This window comes from Salvia splendens, chromosome 9, assembly GCF_004379255.2.
Source record: "Salvia splendens isolate huo1 chromosome 9, SspV2, whole genome shotgun sequence".
Lineage (NCBI taxonomy): Eukaryota > Viridiplantae > Streptophyta > Magnoliopsida > Lamiales > Lamiaceae > Salvia > Salvia splendens.
Window position 1 is genome coordinate 8,925,253 of NC_056040.1, and position 12,556 is coordinate 8,937,808.

The 12,556-nt window shown below is 36.2% G+C and overlaps 1 protein-coding gene across 1 annotated transcript; it reads left to right on the forward strand.

The window, feature by feature from the left end:
- Window positions 1–545: 545 nt before the first annotated feature.
- LOC121748338 (pre-mRNA-splicing factor ATP-dependent RNA helicase DEAH1-like) lies at window positions 546–12,164 on the forward strand. The gene is made up of 27 exons (XM_042142629.1): window positions 546–714; window positions 986–1,081; window positions 1,212–1,342; window positions 1,432–1,617; window positions 1,713–1,784; window positions 2,178–2,264; window positions 3,310–3,343; window positions 3,458–3,512; window positions 3,910–3,969; window positions 4,074–4,145; window positions 4,910–4,973; window positions 5,327–5,406; window positions 5,535–5,602; window positions 5,687–5,744; window positions 5,947–6,004; window positions 6,090–6,155; window positions 6,767–6,835; window positions 7,177–7,266; window positions 8,096–8,182; window positions 8,345–8,460; window positions 8,535–8,601; window positions 9,152–10,198; window positions 10,455–10,517; window positions 11,047–11,271; window positions 11,538–11,600; window positions 11,693–11,765; window positions 11,871–12,164. Exons 2-27 carry the CDS (start codon window positions 991–993, stop codon window positions 11,918–11,920), a joined length of 3,132 nt encoding a protein of 1,043 aa, XP_041998563.1. The 5' UTR covers window positions 546–714; window positions 986–990; the 3' UTR covers window positions 11,921–12,164.
- The last annotated feature ends 392 nt before the right edge of the window (window positions 12,165–12,556 follow it).

The window sequence follows — 12,556 nt, forward strand, 5'->3', positions numbered from 1 at the left end:
AATTTATCAAATGCTAACAAAAATTATTATTCTTGCTCAATAAGTTACAATTTTTGTGATTAAAAAATTATTATTTTCATAAATAAAGTTACTTCATCCGTCCCACAATAACAATTAATTTTTGCAATTTCAGTACGTCTCACAATAAGAGTCACATTTCACTTTTATCATTAGTGGTAAGTAGATTTCACATTCCACTAACTCACTTCATTCACATTCTATTATAAAATTAATATAAAAAAGTGGACCACATATTTCAATAACTTTTCCAACCCACTATTCTTTATATTTCTTAAAACTGTGTCAACCCCAAACATGATTTCTATTATGATTTCTATTATGAGATGGAGCGAGTATTATTCTTTTAAATAAAAATTACTATTACTAGTATTCTAATGTAAAAGTTACAATAAATAAAGTCATAAAGGACTCCATAATATTTGAACCCATATTTAGCTAAATTGGGCTTGACACATATAATAATGGCAATTTCTTATTTTAAGCCCAATCCTAAGAAGAATTTATGCACTGAAAGCAGGCGGTGCGCTCCAAAAATTTAAGCTCAACTAAAAACTCCCCCGTCCCTCACCCACCGGCCACCGTCACCGTCGCCGCCCCTCCCCTGCCGTCGCCGCCCCTCCCCCTCCGTCGCTGTCCCCGTTGGCTGTCGAATTGTAGTCGCTGCCTAATTGAACGCCCCCAATTTGGGATTAGGTAAGTTTCCTCAAATCCTAATGTGCAGTGCAAGTTTGGATGCCTAGGGCTTGGCGTGGACGGACTAAAAGTGTAATCAATCTCAATTTCAGCATAATGAATCTCATGATTTTAACTTGGATTTGTTTGGAAGTTTATGAGTGTTTTAAGTTCTAGTAGCATTTTATTTCATTGAGAAATTTCAATATGATCAGTGTTTACCAATTATTCGAACTTCATGGAACAGCCTTATATAATTATATTGCTTTCTCTTTTTTTTTTGTCAATGCAGTTCAAATGAGTGAGTTGAAGACATGGGTCTCGGACAAATTGATGTCCCTTCTGGGATATTCACAGCCTACTGTTGTCCAATATGTGATAACATTGTGTAAGTTGGTCTTTAATGAAGCACGCAAATCTTTCGGTTTTCCTAATGTGAAGAAACTTCAAGCTATATCAACTGGATAGTGAGTTTTCCTTTTGACATTAAAGTCTGGCTTTGTTATGCACTGGTGCAGCTAAGAAAGCTTCATCTCCCACTGAGATTGTAAATCAACTTGTCGGCTTGGGAATCCCTTCCTCTGCTGAAACTGTCGGGTTTGCCAAAGAAATTTTTGCCAAGGTGGAGCACAAGAGTTCAGGGCCAAATGTAAGTGTTGCCAGTTTTCTTACATTTTAAGAGTTTATTTCAGACTCTTCATAATAACAATATTTTGCCACTTTTATTTTTTATATCAGCAATATCAACAGAAAGAAAGGGAGGCAGCAATGCTTGCACGGAAACAAAAAACCTACACACTTTTGGAGGATGACGAGGATGATGACACAGTTCGTGTTTCTCCATCACCCAAAAACGAGGAAAGTCAAAAAAAGAAGTTCAGGAAAAGAAGCAAACCTCAGGATGACATAGATGATGATGATGAGGTACTTTCTATTATTGCTTGTGCTAAGAAGCTAAGATACACTGTCAGTTCTTGTAATAGTAAGATCATCTGTTGTTGCTGCTGAATTTGGTATAGGTAGTAAACCATGGGGGCAAAGAAAGACAAGTGAAGCGTCGAACTGCCCCTGATGAAGATGATGGTTCCGAGGTACTATTATATCTATTTGTGCTCTTTCAGTTTGAAAGCTGTTCTTTCCAATGCCTTGGGTAAAGGCATTGAGTTTTGAGTTTCCTTGTGATGTAAGCTTATTCCATCTGCATATCAAAGATGTATATGCATGGATAAGTACATAACTGATAGAATCATTCTAAAGTAAATTGTATAGTTATTATCAAGTTGGTGTCCGGATTGAAAGACGGAGGTGGGCCCCTGGTCTTGTCAATACTCACTGTAAACCTTCATCCTGGGTTATGCTTCATTTTGTATCTTGTAGTCCTCTGTTGGAATCCTCCATCCTTTATGCTGTTGTTCTCTTTTTACCTTTGCTGTCTCCTTAAACTTCACTGTTATCTAATATTACTTGATGTTTCATGGTTACAGTCAGAAGAAGAAAGGCTGCGTGACCAGAGAGAAAGAGAGGAGTTGGAACGTCATATCAGAGAACGAGATGCGGCGGGTACCAGGAAGGTAAAGATAGATGAATTAGCTCTTTTTGGTATGGGCTACCGTGAGGTTGAATTGTGATATTTATTTTTGCCCAATACTTAACAAAATTAAACTGGCAGTTATCTTATACTGAACTCATATTTCAAGTACCGTAGGCACCTATTCAATGGCTTCGCATTTAAAATAATTGTTTGTATGTTATAACATTGTATACAATAATGGTGCTAGTGTTTCTAGCATGTGTCATTGAAATAGAATAGGTGTAAAATCTTGAATTTAATTACTCCCTCCGTTTTTAAAAAATAGCAACTATTTCCATTTTGGGCCGTTCCTTAAAAATAGAATCTTTAGAATCTTTCTATTTTAGGACATGGACCCACAATCCACTAACTCTACTTTCACTACTTTTTCTCTTCCTCTCTCTCACTTTACTCATTTTTTCTTTTTCTCTCTCTTACTTTACCAATTCTTCTCACTTGCTTTACCAATTGTGCATTAAAACCCGTGCCATTTCAAATGTTTCTATTTTTTTTAATACGGAGGGAGTATTTGGTATTTCTTATATAGAGCTAAAACCTTGGTAGTGGAACATTTAGGCTACGGAGCCTAACTTTCTTTTGCCCCTAATGTGGGTGAATCAGTGTTGAGTGCTTGAGCCGGATGCCTCAGGTTCAAATCCCTACATCTGCACCACTAGATCCAAGCCCATCGTACAACGTTTGTGTAGTACGGTTGCTTATCCTGAATGGTGTGTGGACTATTGCACAGGGGTCGAGTTATCTTGAACATACCTTCATGCAGTGGCTGTGGTTTCCTTTTGTCAAGTGAAATGAACAAAGAGAAGCCATACATTTTTATTTTCAGCATGTCTTCATATATTTCTTAATGTTTCCATCTTCCTGAAAATATCCATGACAAATGTACACTGTTGCCTTCTGTTTTCTCTTTGGTAAACCATATAATTTGCAAAATTTTTTGGTCTTCTTGGTAAGTTATTGGGTCTTTGAATCTGTGATAATTCTCTAATCTGTTCATCTGATTTATCTTTGATTCCATATTTGTACAGATCACTGATCAAAAGTTATCCAAGAAGGAAGAAGGTAAGTGATCTAGTTTACCAATATGAAGTGGAAGTTTTATTAGTTCTGTGGCTTTTTTGTGGCACATACTAGATTACATAGGTTTAAAATTTCATATGGTGCATTTCCTAACAGAAGAGGCAATTCGGAGATCTGACGCTTTGGAGAATGATGGCATTCAGACATTAAGGTAATTTATCCCTTTCATTTCATTCTTGTATCAATATCATTGCATAGAGGTAATCAGCACTGTGTATTACACTGCTAATGTATCCTTTTCACTTATTGAAGGTGTGTTGAATTTTTTGATTGATAAAATATGATAGTTTTGAAGGTTATTTTCACCAGGTTAAGGCATGGGTTTGGTTCCTTGGAATAGTATTTGCTATTTAGGTTTCTTATTGGGCTTCTTGTGCCTTGTGAGTAGATAGTTGTACTGTTGTAGGATGAATGATTGTATGATTCGAATATCACAAGTAGTGTTGGTTCCTGATTCTTGTGGTACATTGGCTCTGTCGAAATACCAATTTTGTACATGTTGACTTGTTCACTTATATTCGGATATACTGTCTTCGCATCTGTACCAGGAAAGTGTCAAGGCAAGAATATTTGAAGAAAAGGGAGCAAAAGAAATTAGAAGAGCTAAGGTAATGAAGTTGGAATAATTGTTTCCCAATTACGGCTGAAATAGAAGTCATTTACTCTTTGTTTTACTGATTTGCTATGTGCCTTGTCTGTTTGGGTAATCCAGAGACGATATAGAAGATGAACAATACTTATTTGAAGGTGTCAAGCTGACTGAAGTGGAGTACCAGGAGCTAAGGTGAAGTATATTTCCTTGCATCATGCTTATAATAAGATTAAGCTTCAGTCACCTAAAATTACTTACTTTGATGTTTCACCAGCAATATTTGTTGCACATTATTTTTACTACTCGATAATTCAATAGCTCCATAGTCCATACTCCATCTTCTTAGTTGATTTAGTTACAAAATCTCATATTGAATTTACACCAAATTTACCACTATATCTGGTGAATCCTGAACTTAAGCAAACAATATACTAGTTTTTTTTTTGGTGGTCACAAACTCATATTATGATATAAACTGGTGCTCAAACTTCACATTGCTGAAGAACTTCAGGAAGATGGCTTAAACATTTTTAGTAATGATTTGGATTTAATTTTTGTTAACTTGGCCGATTATGCTTTCAGCATATTGTTTTTATTCTGAACTCTTTCCAAGTTTCAGCTAACCTGTTTGTTTGATATTAGTGCAAGATGGTTGCCTGTGTTTTCAAAAACTATCTTGAGCCTAATATCATGGTTTAGCCTCTAGAATTTGTCATGCTTAGACCGCGACAGAAACTTGTCAAGTTTTTCTGTTGAATGTGAGTGCTGCTTGGTGCAATTTATCTTTTGATATGTATCTTAATTAATCTGATGATACAACTGTGTTTTATAAACAATGTGGTATTTCACTTGGGTGCATTTGTTCATGTTCAATATTAGGAATACTTCAGTTGTTGGCCCATCTTTTATGTACAGGAATCTGAATTGATATTGGAAAGTATAACTTTTTCTGGCAGATACAAGAAACAAATATATGAGCTCGTCAAGCAGAGGACGGAAGAGTCTGATTTTGCAAATGAGGTGATCATCCTTTTACAAAGTATATGGTTTAGGTGTTCCTTGTTCTGCACTACAGTTGTGTGTTTGTCAGCAGGCTCAGTGCTAGCCTCCGCTGTTGCTTGCTTAGAAAACATATGTTTTGCACTGTTGTGGATAGCGATATCTACATGTTTAATATGCCCTTTGATATTCCAGTATTCGATTTGTGTAAGGTTTTGGTACAGGAAAGTTGTAGGCATTACTTTCAGCAAGCATGCCATCATGAGAACAGTTTTTTTGCGGACTTGTGGTTTAGTCTTAATGACTCATCTTCTTCATGTATCTTGATTGTCTACTATTGATATCTTCTTCTTCTTTAAACCTGTCAAATGCAGTATAAGATGCCTGATGCGTATGATGAAGATGGTGGTGTGAATCAGGAAAAAAGATTTGCTGTGGCATTGCAGCGTTACAGGTTCTTTTCATTATCAAGTAAACTAGATACACATTCAACTAGTGCCACAATTCAGGATAGATGTGCATTTCATAAAATTTTAAGATACTCAGTAAAACTGAGATTTACTAGCCCTTTGCTGCTCACAGGGATCCTGCTGCAGAAGAGAAGATGAATCCATTTGCGGAACAAGAAGCGTGGGAGGAGCATCAGATTGGTAATTCTTGTGCTGTTCAGCAATTAATATTAAGTTGACAATCTGTAGTCTTCCATCACAAATCATATGGTTGTTATATTTCAGGCAAAGCAACTCTTCAATTTGGATCCAAGAATAAAAAGAAAAAGGATGATGATTATGAGTGAGTTCTTTTATTCTTATATTTGCTTCCTTACACCTAACTCACACCCGTCCACCCCTTTCTAAAGTAAAATTGAGCTGCACTCCTGATGACATTATACCATATTGCCTATCTACTTTTGCTTTGTGTAGGACTAAAGGTGTTGAGAAATTTTCTGGTGCCTAAATGCTTTTGTTTCTTCTTTATTTATTTACTTTTGTAGGTTTGTGTTTGAAGACCAAATAGAGTTTATAAAGGCAACAGTCATGGAGGGTGTCAATGTACGTTTTATCTAGCGTTTGCATAGTGTAATAAGAAGATTTATACATTTTTTTGCGATGAGTCTTGATACCACTTGCTATGCAGGTTGAGCAAGACGCAGTGCAATCACCAGAGGCATCTGCTGCCAAAACAGCCTTGGAAAAACTCCAGGTGTGTATTTTCAAGCCTCTTTCTCAGTGAACAGTGATTCTTGTTCCAAGATGACACACAGGAATAAACATGTTTATGAAAAATCTTTTGCTCAAATATTTTGGTGTTCAGCAGTAGACATCAGTGTTCTGGTTGATTGAATATTGGCTAAAAGTATCTGTTCAGACCTTATTGTCTCCTCTATACTCTATACTTTATATTTGAATTTGCCAATGCCGGTCTTCTTTCATATTCCAACAACAGTGAACTTTTACTACAGCCTACATGTTGAATTACTAAAAACGAGCATATGCCAACTGAATATGGAATGTACCTTATGTGCATTGGTGGCTTATACAGAGGAAAACTCAGCCCAAAAGACTAGTCTGATAGGAGAGATAGTCAATTTAGTCTATATACCCCACACTAATTGTTTAAATGATATTTTCGAAAGCGTGTATTGTCCTTTTAAGTGAGTTCTATTGTTTAAAAGGTGGATGATTGCAAAAAGATGTGTAATGTTTCGACTTAAAAAAAATCTCTTCCAAGACAAGATGTAGAGTAGCATGATATTACCGATTATATTATCACATATGACATTGTTATCCTTTCTTTGGCTCTTCAATTATCAGAATGATAGGAAGACACTTCCAATCTATCCTTATAGGGAACAGCTGCTCCAAGCCGTGAATGATCACCAGGTTTGATCTTTTCTCGTTCATTTCTGTTGGAGTTTAAGAACAACATTTATGGTGAAAGAAGATTAATTCAGTTGATTTTATGATCAGTTGGCTTCCTTTCTGGTTTAGTAGCTTAGATTAGCGGTTGGCTTCCTTTCTGATTCGCCCATAACCTAGATTTTTCTGTTTCCTTTTACATTTATTATAACATTGGAAAGGTCCAGCATATATGTTGTAGTTTCTCGTGCAAACATTGATAAATAAATTATTTATTGAAGAGATCCACATAATATGAAGTGTTCAATATTTGAAATGATCCACACTACAGATGGTGCAATATTAACTTATTATTTCTATTGCAGGTTATCGTTATTGTTGGAGAGACAGGTTCTGGAAAAACTACACAGATACCACAATACCTTCATGAAGCAGGATACTCTGAGCGGGGAAAGGTACTAGGGTTTTATCTAATCCCATTCTACGATTTGATACATTGTTTAAGAATGACAATCAGCAAAAATGCAGTCTTGATGGAATTTATAAGAATGGCTAAGCATATGCAATGGCTAATGATCAACTGTGATAATTTAGAAAAATAACTAGGCCTATGCAATGATCAACTCATCAACTGTGAGATACACATTGTTACACATGCAGTTTGACTATTTTACAAGTTCTGAATTGATGATTATTGTACAGCTGGGTAGTTTATATTTGACTGCATAGCTCAGTATCTCACTTAGGAAATTGTAGGGGACTATTAATTTTTTTCGTTAATTTTGATTTCCCAACATTTAGGCTCATGTCTAAAAGTATATGCTAAGGGATGTGCTTGTAAAGTAACTACAAGAATAGAACATGGGCAATCAGTACAGACTTCATGTATTCTGAAACATACTTATCTTTCAAAATTGCTTTTAGTTTGTATGAAATGGTAAGACTTTTAGCTTGTCACACTTCTGTTTAATGATCAGAATTATTCTGTGTAGTTTTCCCAAAACTGCTTTTGGTATTCTTTTGCATAACTTGAAACAGCAAATAGGAGACATTTGCGGCAACAGATTTGTTTTGTGAACTTATTGAACAGAGAGTCCAACTCATCTTTACTGGCCAATATTATTCTTCCAGATTTTTTTGGGGCAAACTTGGATCCTGTGCTTAAACCCATTCTGTGTACTTATGGATGATGTAACATACGTAATGTAACCACTTGAGAATAGCGAAACTTACTTTTATTGGTCTGATAGGCTTGTAATGACTAGTGACTACATCTCTCAACAGATTGGATGTACCCAGCCACGGCGTGTTGCTGCTATGAGTGTTGCTGCCCGAGTTTCTCAAGAATTGGGAGTAAAACTTGGACATGAGGTGTGCCTTCTTACATGACTACTGGTATTTTGTAATCATTGTATTATGAGAATTTTGTACATTTTAACTTTTGTTCTACCTTCTAATTTAACATTTCTATTCCAACTCAATATCAGCTGTTAGGACATGGGAAATTAACTAAAAAGAATTTATAACATTTAGGTTGGCTATTCTATTCGATTTGAAGATTGTACATCGGAAAAGACAGTATTAAAATACATGACAGATGGAATGCTATTGCGTGAATTCCTTGGTGAACCTGACCTTGCAAGTTACAGGTGCACGTCAGATTCAATAGTTAAATTTTGACAATGTACTGTGATTTGCAACTAATTTTGTATTTTATCTTCAGTGTAATTATGGTGGATGAGGCTCATGAAAGAACTCTCTCAACGGACGTTTTGTTTGGTTTAGTTAAGGTAAGATATAGATAGCTCCTGAGTATTTGTTGTCTGATGTAGAACAGCATTGATATTATTTGATATTAGTTGCTAGAAAATTTTATAAAACAAATTGTAGTATTACATTACTGAATCAGTATAAGTATCAAAGAAGAAAGTATAGAGCCATACTAGTCTGCCTTCACCTAGTTTAGCAAATCTTACTTGTAGAACGTAATATTAATTCCTTGTAGGAAACAATAACTGTAATGCAGTAGATTGGAGATGATAAATGTACTTAGAAGGACTACTAAACTGAGTTACAATATGTTAGGTTAATGTTGTTGATTCGGTGCTTAGTATACATTAGAAATGTAAATCTGAAAAAGTATTATTGGACCTACAACCAAGCTGATCTGAACTCAGTAAGAAATAGTTATCCACGCTGGTTTTGCAGGGGTACATTGCTGAAATGTAAATGTGTAGATTTAATGATTTATATCCTAATATGTCATGAATTGTATAGTCATTTCTGCTGCTTGATTTGTAGCATGTATCCTTATTTCTCTCAACCATTTCTCCGTGACAGGATATCACTCGTTTTCGCCCTGACCTCAAATTGCTTATATCGAGTGCCACACTTGATGCTGAAAAGTTCAGTGATTATTTTGATTCTGCTCCAATTTTCAAAATACCTGGAAGAAGATTCCCTGTTGATATACATTATACTAAGGCCCCAGAAGCTGACTACTTGGATGCTGCCATTGTTACTGCTCTTCAAATTCATGTGACACAACCACCAGGGGATGGCGATATTCTAGTTTTCTTTACAGGGCAGGAGGAGATTGAAACTGCTGAAGAGACTCTTAAGCATAGGACTAGAGGATTGGGGACAAAAATTGCAGAACTAATCATTTGTCCAATTTATGCAAATTTGCCTACAGAACTGCAGGCTAAGATATTCGAACCCACACCTGAAGGGGCACGTAAGGTTGTCCTGGCAACCAATATTGCTGAGACATCGTTGACGATAGATGGGATCAAATATGTCATTGATCCAGGTTTCTCTAAGATGAAGTCTTACAATCCTCGGACTGGTATGGAATCGTTGTTGGTGACCCCTATATCCAAAGCATCAGCTAACCAGCGAGCTGGTCGATCTGGGAGAACGGGTCCAGGACAATGCTTTCGGTTGTATACCGCGTATAACTTTTATCATGATCTGGAAGATAATACCGTTCCTGAAATACAAAGGACTAACTTGGCCAATGTGGTACTTATGCTCAAGAGCCTTGGCATCAACGACCTGCTCAACTTTGACTTCATGGACCCTCCTCCATCTGAAGCTTTGCTGAAGGCCTTGGAACTACTCTATGCTCTGAGTGCACTTAACAAACATGGTGAGCTGACAAAAATCGGCAGGAGGATGTCTGAGTTTCCACTTGATCCCATGCTATCGAAGATGATTGTTGCTTCCGAGAAATATACTTGTTCTGACGAGATCATATCTATTGCTGCTATGTTATCTGTTGGAAACTCAATCTTTTACCGTCCTAAGGACAAACAAGTTCATGCAGACAATGCACGCTTGAACTTCCACATGGGAAATGTCGGAGACCACATTGCATTGCTGAAGGTTTGACTCATTTATTTTACTGTTCCATGCTTTTTTATGCGTTTGTTGCTACATAATGCATGCATTATGTAGCAACTTTCCCCCCTAACAATTTCCTCACTAATTTCCTCACTTATGCAAGTGGTCTAAGTTAATGAATAAGCATGAGTTTTACTATGTTCGAGTTTGGTTTAGACATAAATGGAGTGGCTATTTCTTACTTTTGCACTGTTGTTTCCCAATATTAAGATCCTTCAAAATTGATAATGCATTACAGGTTTTTAGCTCATGGAAGGAAACCAATTTCTCGACTCAGTGGTGCTATGAGAATTATATCCAGGTAGGCTGTAATATTTTACTTCCTTTATGTATGCCGCACCTTTTTGACGATTTATTTGCACTAATTTAGATAGTAATTGCTCTTGATGATTTTTTAAGTTGTTGGAATGACACAATCAGATATTGTTGTTAGTAACTAATATGCATATCCTTTCTGGGTGAAGGCATATGTGAAATGGAACTTTGAAATGGCATTTTTTTGCTAGAATATGAATTCGAGAATTTTGAGTCCATGATTAATATTCTCGAACAAAAAGTAAAAAACTGATAATCAATCATGTTGGACAGTAAAAAGAAAAAAACGCGGTGTGCTCTGGGTGGATCCGGTAAAATACAAATTTGCCATTAAATGTATGTTTCATCATGGTGTAGTGTTTAGTTTATTTTCCAAAGAGGTTACTTAAAGGTCATCTCCTGAAGAAAAAAGGGAAATGGAACAACAATTGGGCTAAAGAAATTACAGCCCGAGTCTCTCTTGCATATCATCTTTGGTATTGAATGTTTAATAAATCTTTGTTATTGTATTCTAGGTTAGGAGCATGAAGAGAGCTAGAGATATACGTGATCAGCTGGAGGGGTTGCTGGAAAGGGTTGAGATCGAGTTATCTTCAAATATGAATGATTTCGATGCAATAAAGAAAGCTATAACGTCAGGGTTTTTTCCACACTCAGCAAAAATACAAAAGAATGGATCTTATAGAACTGTCAAGCATCCACAGACTGTTCATATTCACCCAAGCTCTGGTTTAGCACAGGTACAAACTTCTCCTTCAATATATAGCTGAGAAGAATAATCTTCCACTGCAAATATCACAAAATATCTAAATCTTATGTACCCTGTTAATTTTATACCATATGCTGCCACATGAAAGCCCGTGCATATCCTTAAACTCCAACCCATAATACTCTTGCAATCCTATCCTTGACGTTCATTACCATTTTGGTTTTTGGTTTGGCAGTTACCATGAGAGATCTAATCTACCATATTGATTCTCATATCATTTTCTGTTGTTCCTGTTAGGTGCTTCCAAGATGGGTCGTATACCATGAATTGGTTCTAACAACTAAGGAGTATATGCGGCAGGTATGATCACATTTCACCTTGTATTTCATCCATTATGTGTTGTGTTGTGCGTGCATACAGCTGTGAAGCTAATTTATGACGTTTGCATGCAGGTGACCGAGCTAAAGCCAGAATGGCTAGTGGAAATAGCTCCTCACTTCTATCAAATGAAAGACGTGGAGGATGGTATGATCTCTCGCCTATTTTGTGATGATTTTCTGGCTGTGCATCCATCTAATCTGTGCGTTTGAACATGTTTATTCATTGCTTACCTGCTTTTTTTTCCTGCAGCTACGACGAAGAAAATGCCACGTGGTGAGGGTAGGGCATTGAAAGATTGAACCTCGACTCTCCATGTGTGTAAATATAAATTTCATGTGCTATAATACAGAAGCTCTGAATTTTGTCTAGCAGATTATATTTCGAATCTTGAACACCAATTACTAACAGAAATGTAGGTGTTAGTCTAACTAGATTCTAACATGTTTACTGGATGTGTTTGTAATGTAGTATTCACTTCTTGTAAGAAATCGGCATGTTTGTCATATTGCTGAGAAACTAACCTATCGTTTTTCGCATCCATAATGTTCTTCCTTTTGAGTACGTATTTCTAGATTCTTGAATAATAGGAATTTGAAATTTTGGATTCCTTGAATATTAGGGCTAATTTGAATAGCAAAAGAATTGATAGATTGTCTCATGGTTACATTTTGAAAGTAAAATTCAAATTGCCTATTGAGTTAAGTTGGCGACTTTAATGATAGTAATTACAATTTATATATATGCCAAACCTCTGTATCATACTGGATCCAACTGATAACACCTCCAACTGAGTTTTACACATCAGTACTACCTGTTTTTATACGTCAAACCTCTGTATCATACACATTTATTTACAAACTTGTCATGAACAATTATCCGTGGTGCCGCCATAAATCATACTCCACACAATCGTATGGCAGAACTATCCAACTACA

What these genes read in the sequence shown, in the direction of transcription:
- LOC121748338 (XM_042142629.1), top strand. Translation starts at nt 991, where the DNA reads ATGAGTGAGTTGAAGACATGGGTCTCGGACAAATTGATGTCCCTTCTG. An exon ending in CCAATATGTGATAACATTGT is followed by an intron (nt 1,082 to 1,211) that starts GTAAGTTGGTCT and finishes GCACTGGTGCAG; the next exon opens with CTAAGAAAGCTTCATCTCCC. An exon ending in CAGCCTTGGAAAAACTCCAG is followed by an intron (nt 6,156 to 6,766) that starts GTGTGTATTTTC and finishes TTCAATTATCAG; the next exon opens with AATGATAGGAAGACACTTCC.